The 16306-nt window shown below is 46.6% G+C and overlaps 2 protein-coding genes and 1 non-coding gene across 3 annotated transcripts; 2 read left to right on the top strand and 1 right to left on the bottom strand.

Moving 5' to 3' along the window:
* Positions 1–853: 853 nt before the first annotated feature.
* CARD6 (caspase recruitment domain family member 6) lies at positions 854–9219 on the bottom strand. The gene is made up of 3 exons (XM_036310441.1): positions 8539–9219; positions 6384–6947; positions 854–3800 (listed from the first exon to the last, which is right to left on the bottom strand). The coding sequence occupies exons 1-3, from the start codon at positions 8819–8821 to the stop codon at positions 1441–1443; spliced, it is 3207 nt and encodes a 1068-aa protein (XP_036166334.1). The 5' UTR covers positions 8822–9219; the 3' UTR covers positions 854–1440.
* A 4023-nt stretch (positions 9220–13242) lies between these two features.
* On the top strand, positions 13243–16217 carry RPL37 (ribosomal protein L37). Its single transcript, XM_036310246.1, has 4 exons — positions 13243–13367; positions 14045–14180; positions 14295–14379; positions 16102–16217. The coding sequence occupies exons 1-4, from the start codon at positions 13365–13367 to the stop codon at positions 16169–16171; spliced, it is 294 nt and encodes a 97-aa protein (XP_036166139.1). The 5' UTR covers positions 13243–13364; the 3' UTR covers positions 16172–16217.
* LOC118657229 lies at positions 15944–16023 on the top strand. Its single transcript, XR_004967942.1, has one exon. It is a non-coding gene; the product is annotated as a small nucleolar RNA SNORD72 (small nucleolar RNA).
* Positions 16218–16306: the final 89 nt, after the last annotated feature.

Below are 16306 nucleotides of genomic sequence, written 5' to 3'. Positions count from 1 at the left end.
TTACCTCTAGAACTTGTTTCCTAAGCCCATTCTTTGAGGAATTACTTTTTCTACCTCTGTAACTTACCCAATAAATGTTCTCTTTAAAAAAAAAAAAAAAAAGATTGTATATTTTTACACATATACATCTTTGCATACATTAACAGGAACATATGTAGAATGAATTCATAAAATAAATTTACTGGGCCAAAAGTTACAGGTATTTTATTTTGCTTTATTTTTATAAAGCAAATTGCCTTCCCAAAGGACTGTACTAGCTTATGCTCCCACCAGCAATGGAAATGCTTTTATACCCAACACCTCTATTAACATTAATCTCAGAAACTGTCATTGGAAGAGTTTGAAATTAATGGCCAAAGGTGGCTGCTAAATTACTTGTGAAGTTTAACCATGTATGTTTGTCTCCATCTTCTACAAACAAAAATAGCTGACCTCTGAATACATTTGAAATCAATAAAAAATAATAATAATAACAACTCTAACATTAAAAACTTAAGTATAGCCCTAGCCGGTTTGGCTCTGTGGATAGAGCGTCGGCCCACAGACTGAAGGGTCCCGGGTTCGATTACAGTCAAGGGCATGTACCTTGGTTGCAGGTCCCCCGGCAACCAATTGATGTGTCTCTCACATCGATGTCTCTCTCTGTCTCTCCCTCTCCCTTCCACTCTCTCTAAAAATCAATGGAAAAATATCCTTGGGTGAGGATTAACAAAAAACAAACAAACAAAAAACAAACTTAAGTATACATTTTAAGCTGAAATCATGAGGTTAGTGTATCAGATCCTCTAAGATTAAGCCTAATTATCTTGCCTATTACAAATATTTAAAATAATGAAACATACACAGATCGCTATTAAAGTTAATGAAAAATAATTTTATTGGTTGATAGTTCATTATTTCTATATATAAGGGTCAAATGAGAGTTTTATCATCTAAGCAAATTAGGGCTGTTAACACAAGCAAATTGATTATCCTAAACAAATAGGGCTACCTAGTTAGTGCCTGATATTAAAACAAAAATTTTGACCAAGACACCCCTGGAGCAGCCAACATCTAAGGCAATTTTATTTGCAACAGTGAGGCAACCCGAGCCCTAGTTTATGACCTCTTTGCAACTGGAGACTCCAACCTCATTCTTCCCCAAGTGGGGCTGCCTCATAAACACATTCCCTGGATTCAGGTTATCTATTACCTAAAACTCAAGGCTGGATTCAATTTATTTACTGCTTTATACTATTCTTGATTCTTTTCATATTTCCCCTCTTCCTTAGGGACACAACTCTTATGGTTTAATAACAATTAGGCTGTGCATATCTCCTTTTCTGTCGTGCTAATGGCAGTGGTCTCTTACCATCACTGCCACACTTCTTTAGGTTACCATTCTGTGATCAGAATGGCCTGGGTAAAGGGTACATTTCACAGGTCTCTGGAGGAAGCGCTCTAATGCCTCCCTGCCCTCTTGGGCCCTGCTCTGGAGTAGGATGCCCTAGCCTGTGAAGCACTGGCTCCTGACGACTTGGATTGAGTAGGTCTGGGCTGAGAAGGCCTGGGTTGGGAGGGCTTAGGCTGAGCGGGTTTGGATGGAGAGCTTCTAGCTGGGGAGGGCTGGGGATGAGTGGGTTTGGATGGAGAGCTTCTAGCTGGGGAGGGCTGGGGATGAGTGGGTTTGGTTGAAGAGCATCTAGCTTGGGTGGGCTGAGGATGAGTGGGTTTGGATGGAGAGCTTCTAGCTGGGGAGGGCTGGGGATGAGTGGGTTTTGTTTGGGTGGGTTTGGGTTGAGACGCCATGGGTTGGAAGGGTTTGGGCTGGGAATGTTTGCTCTGGGATGGCGTGGGCTGACGGAACAGAGAGTTGGACATAGGATGGGATCCCATTTGGCCAGCTGGATTTGAAGGCCCACCTGGTGTCTTTAGCCTGAATCCCTGCTGAAAAGCAGGTCTTGGGGGTCTGTGTATGACTCCTGCCGGCTGAAAGTTTCGAGGGTGAGGAGTCACCATGTGGGATGATGCTCTCGCCAGTTTTTCAGTTGCCTCAGGCGGCTGTGTTCCCCGGGTGTGGGCTTGCCGCGGCGGTGGCCTCCCTGCTGGTCCTGCTGGCTGTGAGTGGAAGTGACCTACTGGGGAGACCACCACGGCAGACCTTGCACACGCTCCCGTTGTCTGTGGTCTGCCAAGCCAGGTCTTCACATGCCGCCAAATGGGCCTTGGTGGTCTCCCAAATGGTCCATCCATGGGACGGCCCCGAGCAGGTCTTGAAAATTTCATAAAACTTTCAACTGAACAAAATCTCTGGGGTTGGAAGTACTGAACCCCAAAACTTCTACCTTGACCATGGACTCTTGAATGATGAAAGGGTGGAGGACGGAACCACTTAGACTTCTGCTCTGACCCAAGGTGGAAGCCGGTAACCCGAGGGGCTCTCACAGGAGCACGGTTAAAGTGGCCTCCAACTCCGACTGGGAACGGACGGAGGCTGTGCACGTAAGGCATGAATACTGGGGTGAGGTGGAAGTTCTGAAGAGCCTGGGTGACCTCGCCTTCAGCTCCCGGCTCTTTCACAGGCACCTCAGCGGGGCGTTCAGATGAGCTCTCTGGCTGACTGTGTCTTTGAGGCCTCTCACCTTCAGCTGTTCCAGCCCAGTGTCCACCAGGGGAAACTGGAATTCCTTGAACGTCCTCAAAGTCTTGGTCTACCTGGATCCCCAACTCCCTGGCCAGGGAGGCCATGTCCTCCACAGACACACGTCTGAGTGATGAGGACGCCACTTCTTGGAGGGCAGCTTGGAGGCCCTTCAAGTTCCTCCCTTTCTCCCCAGCTTCCTCCTCCTCCCAGAACAGTAGCTGGGATGGCTTCAAGTTCAGAAGCCTCTGGAAAATCTGAGCCTCTTCACTCTCCCTGGCCTGGGGACTGAGGATAAAGTAGCATCTTTCAATGGCATCTTCTCCTAAAAACATGAGCAGGTCCCATTCCTTTTCACCGAGGCAGTCCGTGAAGAAAAACACAGCTGAGGAAACCTCCATCAAGAAACCAAATTGTGTCCAAAAACTTTCTAGATCTCCATGAAGGTTGGCCACAGCAACGGGCTCCTGGAAAAAGGGAGGGTTTCCCCTTAGACTGTCGCTGTCCGGACAGCACCACGCTATTTCCACCAGGCCGTCCGAGATCTGCCGGGGAAGCACCGGGACGGGCAAATCGTGATGGAGGAAGACTTTGTGCGGTTTGGCTTGGGCAGGGCTGAGCAGCGTGTTGAGGATTCTGGACTTGGAGAAGCTACAGTCTCCTAGACGCACAAAAGAGAGGACGGGCATCTTTGCGAGAGTCAGAGACCTTTCGGTTTCCCCCGCCGGCTGCTCCTTCACAAGGCCTTTCATGGCCCCCAGCATTAAGATGCTTCTGTTGTTCTCCGCGTCCGGCAGGAGCAGAGGCAGAGCAAACCGGCATCGGTACATGCTTGCCATGACTGCACGCTGCAGGGAGATGTCGGCACACAGCAGAGAGGCACAGACCACATCCAGGGGGTGCAGGGCTGGGGTGTCCCTCATTTCCAGATTCTCTACTCCGCCTGGCGACTCCCCTTGGCTCTCCTCACGCCGAACCTCGCGTCTAAGGATTGAATCCCTGGCCGTCACATCCAGGGCTTGAACTTTCATCAGGAAATTCCAGGCCAGGTCTCCCGGCGTCTCGGGTGTCCACTTGCATCCTCGATCTAAGGAGAACTGTTTAACAACATCCGGCAGAAGCTTTCTGCTCCTATCCAAGTTCAAACAGGACAGGACATCTTTAAACACCTTTTTTCTTTCTGTGGGAAAGAAGACTCTCTGTGAATGTCACTTTCAAATTTAAAGTCCCTCACTGACTTTTAAAACTAAGTAATTGCCATTTTCACTGTAAAAAGATGAAACGACTCTGCCAATTTTCTTTCCTTCTAAGAGACGTCCCTATGTTTGCTTCCCACCCTTTTCCTATGCGAGTCCATAAGCCTGTGTGGATATATAGAAATACATAGTTTGATGTAGTATTTATACTTTAAAATTTATAGGATTTGGAAAGTGTGAAATGATATTAAACGTTGTGAGCAAACATTATGTTTTTTTCTCTCTCTTTTTTAAGTAATTACAAATCCCCTGGTTAAAACTTATTATGTATTTCTGAAGGCTTTAACTTAAGAAATAAATACATACTCTCACATAAAAAAAAAAAAAAGAAATACATAGTTTGGTTTAATGGATGCTAGCTTATTTTTACATAAATGATTAAGTACTAAACAAATGATTCTTCAACCTGTTTTCATTTAATGGTATTCCTTACTAATTCTCCCCAGTCAGTATTTATAGAGATCTACTTAATTCATTTTAGCTAATCCATTGTATTTCATGGTCTGGAAATTTTTTGGCTAATGTTTATAGGCAGAAAATCAAAACCTTGTTAATGTTTCATTATACACATATAGGAGGAATTCTCTGATATTGATTCCTTTCTCAAGTGCATCTCTTGCTAAAGTTTGGAGAAAAGGAAGAGGCCATTGCCATTTAGCTTTTCTCCAAATGTCCATGTTGCACCTAATTTCTCCTGGTCTCCCATTTCCTGATGTACCTTCTAGTTACTTCTTGGGAATAGAGAGAATAGAGAGACAGTGCTTAGTAGAGAAAGAAGATCTGACAGCATTTGTTGCTCCTGATGAATGGCAAATTAGCATAAACTTCTTGAATCCAGTACAAAAAAAAAAAAAACAACCAAAAAAAAAAAAGAAGAAAACCTTAGAATAAACAATGGAAGTGAGAGAAAAGTATACATTTTAAGAATTAACAAAAGTAACTCTAAAAAATCCTTGGGTTGCCTGAAAGTTGCCAAAGATTTCCAGCAAGCCAGCAAAGCTAGAAACAGGTTTTCTCTGCAGCCTTTAGAAGGAACCACCGCTGTAGACACCTTGATTTCAGACTTCTAGCCTCCAAACTGTTGAGACAATACATTTCTGTTGTTTATTGTCTAAGCTACCCAATTTGTGGTACCTCCTGAGGGCAGCCCTGGCAGGCGGATACCGGGCGTGGAGAGGAGGAAAGAACTCTTTCCCCACCCAAAACTGGATTCCGAATCCCCCAGGATTTGGACGGAATGGGAGATGGTAGCCATCTTTCCCTTCTCTACTCAGAACTTGGTGATGTTTATTTTCTTAGGCAAGATCTCCCCAAATAAAGCACTTGTCATATTTTGAAATTTCAAAAAGCTGTGGCACATTTACACAATGTAATAGTTCTTGGCCATAAAAAAAGGAGGAAATCTTACCTTTTGTGGTTGGACCCAGAGAGCGTTATACTAAGTGAAATAAGCCAGTCAGCGAAAGACAAATACCATATGATTTCACTTATATGTGGAATCTAATGAACAAACTGACAAACAAAATAGAAACAGACTCATAGAAAAATATTCTAATTGAAGATGCCAGTATAGTTTCCCAAGATGGCAATATACGGACTGGATCAAGCCACGTAACAGTATTTTGCGATTTTATCCATTCATCTCAAACTCCTCTCCTGTTTTCACTTCAATAATTAGGCCCATAATCACCATAGCCCAGCGGTACTCAACCTGTGGGTCACGACCCCTTTGGCGGTCGAACGACCCTTTCACATGGGTCGCCTAAGACCATCCTGCATATCAGATATTTACATTATGATTCATAACAGTAGCAAAATTACAGTTATGAAGTAGCAACGAAAATAATTTTATGGTTGGGGTCACAACATGTGGAACTGTATTTAAAGGGCCAGAGGTTGAGAACCACTGCCATAGCCCATTGGCACTAAAATGACCAAAGAGACTTAATTTAAGGAATAGAAGATAACACCTAAAATGAGTGTGTAGCAGCCCTAGCCGGTTTGGCTCAGTGGATAGAGCATCAGCCTACAGATTGAAGGGTTCCAGGTTCAGTTCTGGTCAAGGGCACATGCCCGGGTTGTGGGCTCAATCCCCAGTAGGGGGCATGCAGGAGGCAGCAGACCAGTGATTTTCTCTCATCATTGATGTTTCTCTCTCTCTCCCTCTCCCTCTCTGAAGTCAATAAAAAATATATTTAAAACAATAAAAAATAAATACAATAAAATGAGTGTCTAGCAACTCTTATATGTGTGACAGAGGTGAGAGCAGAAACCTACACCTGCACTCCACATTCACTTTGGCTTATCCTGTCCAGCATTTCCTAGGTGCTGGGTCTCCCTCCCTGTCAACGCCACCTCTGAGGACAGTCCAGGCTAGAGAGGCACAAGGAATTTCAGAGAGGCTGCTCTTCGGCTGACGTCCGGTGCCCTCCCTCATCCTGTCTCTCCATTATGTGACGGCAACCTAAAAATATGCTGTTGCCTAACGATCACATGCCATTTCATACCTTCCATACTTTCCTCCTCCTCTTCCTCCAGCAGCATGCCGGGTTCGGAATCACCATAACTCTCCTCGTCACCAGAGAACTCTGCGGTTTCTGAATACACAGGGTCCTCTTCCCCACCGTAGACAAGGTACTCTGGGTCGTCATGACCTTCTCCTTCCACGGTGCTTTCTGCATCTTCAGAGAATACAGCCGACTCTAGATATTCCTCTTCTCCTAAGTATAAAGAATCATCGGGCTCGTCGTACCTCTGTTGGTCCTGTGAATAGTCAGGAGTTCCTGAAACTTCAGACTCAGCATTCTCTACTGAATGCGGCATCGGCATCGTGGTGGCTGGCGGGTCGTACGCCTTCTCGCTTTTCCGTGAGGACCACGCCATCTCGCCATCACTGCTCTCCTTGTCCCGGAACATCTCAGAGGTTTCCACATCCCAGTGCTCTTTCTCTTTAAAGGACACGGTGATCTCAGGACTCTCAGGCTGTTTCTTTCCCGGGGAAAATGGATCTTCCGAATTCTTGCTTACCCCTGTAGATTGAGGAGATTCTGTATGTTCATGTTTTAAAGATTCTGAAAGAACAAGAAAGTTCAAAAAAAAAAATTTCTATTTACTTGTGTTTCTGAGACCTCGAAGCATTATCTCTCTTCTTTATGTCACTGGAGGATAGGAATACCTACCCCTTCCAACATAAATGGCAATAAGTCAACTGTCAGAACCTGCTTTTCCCACTGGAAAAAGATCAGAACGCACTCCTGCCTTGCTCAAAATTCCAAGTTTTGCCCTAACCGGTTTGGCTCAGTGGATAGAGCATTGGCCTGTGGACTCAAGGGTCCCAAGTTCGATTCTGGTCAAGGGCATGTACCTTGGTTGTGGGCACATACCCAGTAGGGGGTGTGCAGGAGGCAGCTGATCGATGTTTCTCTCTCATCGATGTCTCTAACTCTCTATCCCTCTCCCTTCCTCTCTGTAAAAAATCAATAATAAATAAAAAAATTCCAAGTCTTTCACATAAAAATCAAGTGTCAAACGAACAGAACAAAATGTGAACCTTATGAACAGCGCTAACTTGTGGATTTACTGTGACCCCAAACCAGCTCCGAACTCCTAGGGCCGTTGGTAATGAAGTCTGGTCCTAATAATTTCTAGTCAGGAAGCAAAGAGCTCTAATTTGGAATAGTAAATCCTAGAAATAAATAGTAAGACCCATTTCTTTAAGCCAGGGGTCCTCAAACTTTTTAAACAGGGGGCCGGTTCACTGTCCCTCAGACCGTTGGAGGGCCGGACTATAGTTTAAAAAAAAACTGTGAACAAATTCCTATGCACACTGCACATATCTTATTTTGAAGTAAAAAAACAAAACAGGAAAAATACAATATTTGTATTTGCATGTGGCCCGTGGGCCGTCGTTTGAGGACCCCTGCTTTAAGCGAACGGGTCTTGTCCCACATTAGGGACCATTCACATAAACCTTTTCCCTGAGACTGCACCTCTGTAACAAACACCTCTTAAAGTAATCTTCAATAGCCTTAGGTTCCCATAAAAGGAGCTACACTAGCCCCTGGCGGTAACCTACAAAATTGCTAACCAATCCATTCCGGAAGGATTGCTCCCTTGTTTGCCTGATTATCTCTGCACATTGGAAAATTAGAATTGGAATTACTTCAGAGGGTTCCCCAGAAAAGGAAGTGACTGACCCACCACGCAAGGGGATTATTTCCCAAATGGTTACACAAGGTGAACAATGCAGGCTGTGGTTTGGGGATTGCTTATATTCAGGAATTCACTTACTAGGCAAAGAAATCCCTGATATGACCCCTGTCATCTCTTTCCAGCTGTAAATATTTGGGGATGTCTATCATAATAATGAGGAGTCTATACCGGCACTAAAAGCATTGCTAATTTTGGACACAGTTTAAAGAAAACATTATCAATCCCCTAAACTGATAAAATACACTATTCCCTGCTTTTTAACTGCTGGCCACTTCCTCTTTATCATATTTCAGTGAAAAATTATCTCTGGTAGAAAGACAAATAAAAATAAAAGATGATCAGTTTCTTTTTTTCTTTTCTTTTTCCAGGAAATTTGCCTCATTTCTTTTATTCCCCTACCCACCCCCACCCCCACCCCCAACCAAAAAAAAGTGTAGAAATTCAACTTACCGTGCCTTAAGCCCCAAGTGGTCGCTGACTCTGGAAAAGTACTAAATAAACATTTGAGGAAATGCTGACAACTGTCTTCTCCCTTCTTCTGCACCAAGATCAACAGCTTCCGACTTTTCTTCAGCGGGTCTGGGATGTCCTCCAGCGCCTCATACTCGTCCTCAGAAATCAGCCTCCGAGAGGTTAGTGAGTCCAGGATCGAGTCCAGGTCTTGCTGGAGGATTTCCAGTAACTTCTTTCGCTCTCTTTCTATAATCTCGGAGGGAGCACTCCCGGTGGCCATGGCTCTAGTTTTCTCTAGAGCAGGAACTGGATTACCAAACCCTTCCAATGGATTAACAAATGGAGGCGGGACCCAGCAGCAAATTGTTGCCACATGCTCCAGGGGAAGGTCAGCTCCCGAGGGCGGGCGGTGGAGGAGCTGCCTCAGAGGAGGTCGGCGAGGTTGTCACTAAACCTGCTCCTGCGAGGAAACCGGGCCAAAAATGTGGCAGGAAAGGCTGATCTGCAGACAAGGAAGTGCAAACAAAGGGCAAAGCGAAGCAGAGGGAAAGCAGGCTGAATTGGCTAACCACTAACTATCTCACGGCAGGAAACAGAGAAACCAAAAGGGTGAGTGGAGTCCAGCCTCGGAGGAAGCAGGAGAGAAGGAAGACGAGCCTGATTAATATTGATACGGAAATTCCGGACTGGAACACACAGTGCTCCCCCGGGCAGGGTGGCTTCCCAGGGCCCTTGGTCCTTCGGAGTCCACGTGCAGGTGGCAGCCAATCACTGATTCTCTCTCATCATAGATGTTTCTCTCTCTCCCCTTCTCCCTTCCTCTCTCTGAAATCAATAAACATGTTTTTAAACATATTTTTTAAAGGATCAAATTGAAATGTCTGTGTACTTATCCTCAGAACAAGCCATAAAATCTCAAGAAAGAAAAATGGTTTTTTAAAAAGGGAAAGATTAATCCTATTTGGCAAAGGTTAAATAAGTCAACGCTGCCTATTGTTGGAGGAGCAGATACAAAAAAGGCAAGGCAGTGGGAGAACCCAGCCCGGAGCCCTCCCAGCCCCTGCCTCCGGGTGGGTTGTTTATCTGCTCTTTCGATCACCTGACTCAGTCTCAGCATGACCAGGCCCCAGGGTCACATCCTCCGAGAAGTCTCTCTCTCTCTCTTTTAAAAAAAATATATATTTTCACTAATTTCAGAGAGGAGTTGTTTCAGACCAATGCCCCAAAAATGTATGTACAATGTCTTCATTACAAAACTTTTTATAACAGAAAATTAAGAATAACCAAAGTTTATCAAAATAACCAAAATTTCCATAAATTGTGGAATACATGTTGATACATTAACAATGAAACACCAAAAAGTGGTTAAAAAGATTAAGTAAATCTGTACATATTGACAAGTAGTGATACCCAGGATATATTGTTACAGAAAACAAGTTATAGATCCCATTTTTGTTTAAAAATTAATGTGTATAGTGTACATATGTGTATATAGAGATTTAAAAGAACACAGCTACAAAAGATACCCAATTGTAACACTGGTGTGTGATTACAGAGGGGGTCAAACTTTCTACTTTAAAAGTTACTATATATTATTTTTTGTTTGTTTTTATTAGCAGACTTTGATTTTTAAAAACAATTTAGTTGGGCCCTGGCGGGTTTGGCTCAGTGGATAGAGCGTCAGCCTGCGGACTGAGGAGTCCCGGGTTCGATTCCGGTCAAGGGTATGTGCCTTGGTTGTGGGCATATCCCCAGTGGGGGGTGTGTAGGAGGCAGCTGATCGATGTTTCTCTCTCATTGATGTTTCTAATTCTCTATCCCTCTCCCTTCCTCTCTGTAAAAAATCAATAAAATATATTTTAAAAAGACAAAAAAACAATTTAGTTGGTCTTTATTTACAGTGTTGCAGTTCATAAGAACCTGAAAACCTCACACGGTTATCTGATCCTAAATTCCTAACTAGGCAGGTCAAGGTGGGTGGTCATGCCCAAGCATGTAACTTTTTAGTAAAATGTTTCTCTTTGCTTTTTTCCCCAGCACCTAGAAAAGAGCCTGGTAGTTATGTTAACATAAAAACATTGAAACCTGTACGTAATTCTTGTGAGTTTATTTGAGCCAAACTGTCGATAATTGCCTGGAAGCAGATTCTCAATGTATTGGGATAATGCTCTGGAGAAGGCAGTTTTTCACCTTGTTTTATACACTACAATCAAAAGAGGAGGCATAAGTAGGTTACATGAAATCCACTGGTGATAGATTACGGAGGTGGGAGAAAGCAAAGGCGGGAAAGAGGGGAGAAATTCTGGGATTGGATAAAAAGTGAAACGATAGTCCTAGCTGGCTTGGCTCAGTGAATAGAACGTCGGCCTGTCAGCCTGCTGGACTGAAGGGTTCCGGGTTCGATTCCAGCCAAGGGCACATACCCAGGTTTTGGGCTCACCCCCAGTAAGGGGTGTGCAGGAGGCAGCTGATCAATGATTCTCATCATTGATGTTTCTATCTCTCTCACTCCCTCTTCCTCTCTGAAATCAATAAAAGTATATTTTTAAAAATAAGTAAAATGATAGACTGTTGAGTGTTTCCTTCCCACGTCCCGCGTGGGTCAGAGTTCAGGAACTGGAAGCAGAGCCGCACACAAATGAAAATGAAAAGACAAAAGGTAATTGGAAATATTGGGGGACCAGGCGGGCAAGTCCAACTCAAGGGGAAGGACTTCCACCCTTGCTCAGGCCTCACCAAGTTTTTATTGATCTGGGATGCACCCATAGTGTAGCCCTTAGGTGACCCCTGGCACAGGCAGACTAGCCCATCAGCAAGGATTTACATAATAATAAAGGGGGAAATTGCTTCAGCTACCACCCTCTGGACAAACAGAGGTGGCACCTAGCTCAGACCTTTGCTAGGGCTTCAAAGGCACCCAGCCTTGGGGGGCGGGGGGCTGGCAGGGGGGGCTCTCTGTCTATGCTTATCAGATAGTGAAGGCAATAAACAGTTTCCCACAATAGACACATACTTCTGGTACTCAGGTGAGTACTGGATAGTTAACAGTCAACAATTAACAAGATAACAATAACAATGAAGGTATTCATGGTCTCTGTCCTGGCACCCAGGTGGATGTGGTTGTGCCCTGAGGGCTCAGGAAAAAGGGAAGTTACAAGTTACCCTGACATTGCATAGGTATATGTTATCTTAGCTGCAAAAAGACCAGAAGCTTCAGTTATGGTAGAAATTGACCTTGTCAGGGAAAATACTGGCCTAGGACATGACTACCCACCATAAATGCTTTCAGTTAGTTTTCATTTCAGACAACCCTTTGTGGTTATGTTAGGTCTTTGAGTTTGCAAGACTGCCATACAGCCTTCCCTGATCTTGTCAGGTTAGCATGTGGCCTCCCGCTCCCTGGTGATAGGCTGAGCCTATGGGCACCCATCAACTGTTCACCCTGAAAATTAAACCTGATTCCTAGGTTCATCTTGTTCTGCTAGTGGTCAGTCTCGCTTGCTGGTATTTCACATGGGACAGGTATAGGGTTCTTGGTTTGCTTTATTTATTTATTTATTATATATTTTATTGATTTTTTACAGAGAGGAAGGGAGAGGGATAGAGAGTTAGAAACACGATCAGCTGCCTCCTGCACACCCCCTACTGGGGATGTGCCCGCACCAACGTACATGCCCTTGACCCGAATCAAACCTGGGACCCTTGAGTCCGCAGGCCCATGCTCTATGCACTGAGCCAAACCGGTTAGGGCATCTTGGTTTGCTTTAGAAGGCACATTCGATGGTCATTTGGGATCGTTTTCCCCTGTGATTTTTAAATGTTTGGATCGGTTGTACCGTTTTTTTGCCAGGGTTGGGGCTTTGTTGGATAAGAGGTTACAACTGGATTCACGCTTATCGAGGTCTGGGAACCACCAAGTTAGAAACTATTTGGAAAGCGTTTCCTCAGCACGGACTTCCAGGCCCCAAGCTGCTGCTGACTCGGCTTCTTCACGCCTCCACGCGTGGCCCCCGCCCACGTGGCTCGGGGGCTGAGCCTCCACCTATGAGCCGGGAGGTCCTGGTTGGGTTCCCGGGGTGCGGGCTCGATCCCCAATGTGGGGTGCGCAGGACGGAGCTGATCCATGATTCTCTCTTCATTGATGTTTCTATTTTCCTCTCCCTCTCCCTTTCTCTCTGTGAAATAAATACAACATTTTTTTCTTTAAAAAAAGAAAAAAACCCAGGTGTGATTCCTGGGCACAATGCAATTCGGAAACAAAATTGTGCCTCTAAAGTACTAGCTATAAAACACACGAATTGCTTCGGTTTTCCGATTCTGAGTCTCGGTCCACGCAGCGACCTCAGCTCAGCGACGGGGCGAGTGGGGAGCAACCTGGGGGACCCGGCTTCCCCGCGTCGGGGTCCCAGTCCGACCCGCGCCCCCTACACACGCCCCGCGCGGATTCGCGGCGCGGGGACCCCCGCAGGGCCGGCGTCACCCTCCAGCTTCCCCAGCAGCTCGGCCGGGAACCCGCGATGGGGTCACAACTCTGACAAATCCAGCGAAGGCCCAGGAGCAGGTCCAGCAGCAGGAGCAGAGGGAAGAGCACCAGCACCTAGAGCCCAGTCCTGGTCCCGCCCGCCTGACCAATAGGGAGCTAAACTCCTATTGGCCCCGTCTGGCTCCGGAACCTCCTTTCCACCCAGCTCACCGCGGCGACGGACACTTGAGAACGACGCACCGCGCCCGCCGGAAGTACTTTCCTGAGCGGAAGCTTCTCTGCGCGATATAGCGGAAGTGTCTGCTCTTCCGGCCTCTTTGGTCTCGGCGGCAGAAGCAAGATGGTGAGTTGGTTGCAAGGGCTGTTCTAATCGCCTTCCATCCTCGTCCCCCGCGCCTCGCTCCTCGCTCTCCGTGGGGGTCCTGGCAAGGTCCGCGATAAGGGCAGCGGGTGGACAGGAAGGGGACTCGCTGTGGCCCTCAAGACCCAGAAGAATGTCTCCTCACTCACTGTACCTGGGGTGCGGAGCCTGTAGTCGTGGAACCGGAGCCGCTTTAGGTCCGTTGCTGCGACCCGAGCTTTGGGCTCCCGCACCGCCCTGCCCGCGGGAAGGAAGCAGCAGCTTGGCTTGCAGTGTTGGGCGCTGTGAGCAAAGGGATTGGTTGGCGGCGGTGCCGGGCCGGCTCCCTAAGGCTTTGGGGTGAGGGTAGGTAGGAAAAACACACTTATTTCCGCCCCCCCCCCCTCCATGTAGCAGAATTCAAAACACAGCACGTCTTGCGGAAAGCTTGAGATGACGTGAAAGGCCGGTGGTGACTTCTTTTCCGTTTAAAGGTTTTTATTGACAGAGTCTCTGGTCCGGTTACTGCCTTTCCCCACCAGCCGGGACATGTCGGGTAGTGGGTTCTGATCGAGCCTTTCAGGAAAGAACCAAACACCCCCGCGGCTCCAGCCCGGGGGGCGGGCCCGTCTCGGGCCCGACGCGACCAGTGGCTGAGTTGTTTGCCCCTCCGTTTGCAGACGAAGGGGACGTCCTCGTTCGGCAAGCGCCGCAACAAGACGCACACGCTGTGCCGCCGCTGCGGCTCCAAGGCCTACCACCTGCAGAAGTCCACGTGCGGCAAGTGCGGCTACCCCGCCAAGCGCAAGAGGAAGTGTGAGCGCGGGGCCGGGGCCGGGGCCGGGCCGGCGGGGGGCGGGGGGCCGGGCCGGCGGGGGGCGGGGGGCCGGGGGGAGCCCCGCAGGCGCCTGACCCGCGTCTGTGTTGCAGATAACTGGAGTGCCAAGGCCAAGCGACGGAACACCACCGGGACGGGTCGCATGCGGCACCTGAAAATCGTGTACCGCAGGTTCAGGTACAGCTTCGTGGGCGGTGTGAGCGCGGAGGGGACCGTCTCGTTCACGTCGGGGTGTAAAATAGGGGTGCTGTCCCGACGAGGGGGAGCGGGTGTCGGAAGGTGTTTTCCTGCCACTGTCGCCCTCGGACCCATTACATCCAGGTTTTATTAATCTTTCAGTGAACTGTAGTGTGAGTTGTAAATGTCTAGGGCCGTGGTCGGCAAACGGCGGCTCGCGAGCCACATGCGGCTCTTTGGCCCCTTGAGTGTGGCTCTTCCTAAGCCTTAGGAGTACCCTAATTAAGTTAATAACAATGTACCTGCCTATATAGTTTAAGTTTAAAAAATTTGGCTCTCAAAAGAAATTTCCATCGTTGTACTGTTGATGTTTGGCTCTGTTGCCTAATGAGTTTGCCGACCCCTGGTCTAGGGCGTGATGTGAGCTCCAGTCTCAAAATGTGATGGTATTTATTAGTGATGGCTACCTCTCACATTCTTGCCCAGACTCGTCATGGCAGTGGGTGTGTGAATGAGGTCTGGGGTCCGGCCTGGGGTTTTGTGGCTTTGGGCACGTCCACTGCAGAGAACTTGTCAGTTGCTATTGCAGTTGTACAGAGAGAAATCTTCAGTCTTGTTACTGAAAGTCGGGCTTTAAAAGTTCGTTAGAAATGCAGGGATTTCGGCCCCAGCCTAGACTCATAAACTGCATTGTAATGGTAGGTGTTTAAGCCTTAACTGACCAAAAGTCTCAACTGAGGTGATTCGTTATGTGCGCAGCTGCCCTGTGCAATGTAGGGTTTTAGCAGAATCCTTGGCTTTTCTGCCCACTCCGCTCCACATTTCCTAATTTCAAAGGATCAGGAAGCAGGGGCTTTGTAAGCAGTGCCCTTAGCTGTGTCTGTCCGTGTGCTGGGGTGATCTCTATTGTGCACAGTGGAGTGGACTTCTTGTTGAGTGTCTGCTGGTGGCCCGCGATGCAGGGCTTAGAGCAGAACTGAACCAGACGTGACCCTTTCTGAGCCTCAATTCACAGTCTTCAGGCGGGTAACAGCACTGTCCTTAGAGGAGGTGTGAATAGTGAATGAGTTAGAATGTGAAGCATTGTCCAGCAGTTTAGAAAATACCTGCATTTAATGTGCCCATAGTGCTTCCTTCACTAAGGAAAGGTAGTTAAAACCTCTGCCTCAGCGTAGGGATCCATTTTCACAAGTACCTTGGGTCTCTTAACAGGTGGTGGGGAAGTACTAGTCTAGAGCTCAGCACAACCTAGTGCAGTGATGGCGAACCTTTTGAGCTCGGTGTGTCAGCATTTTGAAAAACCCTGACTTAACTCTGGTGCCGTGTCACATACAGAAATTTTTTGATATTTGCAATTATAGTAAAACAAAGATCTTTATTGTTGATATTTATTTTATATATTTAAATGCCATTTAACAAAGAAAAATCAACCAAAAAAATGAGTTTGCGTGTCATAGGTTCGCCATCACAGACCTAGCACATTGTTGAGTTTACTTTTCAAGTGCAGTTACCTATATCCCTGAAATAGATACCTGGAAGCAGAAGGACGCAAATAAACTGTTGGAGCTTATCGGTGATGCTGTACAAATAAATGTCTGAACATATGAATTCAATATTGATTTCAACATATAACTGAGATAAGCTCATTAAAATCTGTTTTAGCAAAAAAGATGTATGTGTGGCATTGCTGAGGTAACAGTTCTTGTTTTTAACTTGGTGCAGGCATGGATTCCGTGAAGGAACAACTCCTAAACCCAAGAGGGCAGCTGTTGCCGCATCCAGTTCATCTTAAGGATTTCAGTGATTAGTCGAGCAATAAATCTCGGTTTTCAAAAATATCTTGTGTGCTAAGGTATCTTTAATAGGCTTGTAGTGTTAACGAACTATATTTGGTGTGGGACAACTTACTATCAGATGTACTTGTTCA

This window comes from Myotis myotis, unplaced genomic scaffold (genome assembly GCF_014108235.1).
Source record: "Myotis myotis isolate mMyoMyo1 unplaced genomic scaffold, mMyoMyo1.p scaffold_m19_p_5, whole genome shotgun sequence".
Classification (NCBI taxonomy): Eukaryota; Metazoa; Chordata; class Mammalia; order Chiroptera; family Vespertilionidae; genus Myotis; species Myotis myotis.
The sequence above is the reverse complement of the archived record's forward strand: the minus strand, read 5'-3'. Positions and strand labels throughout refer to the sequence as shown.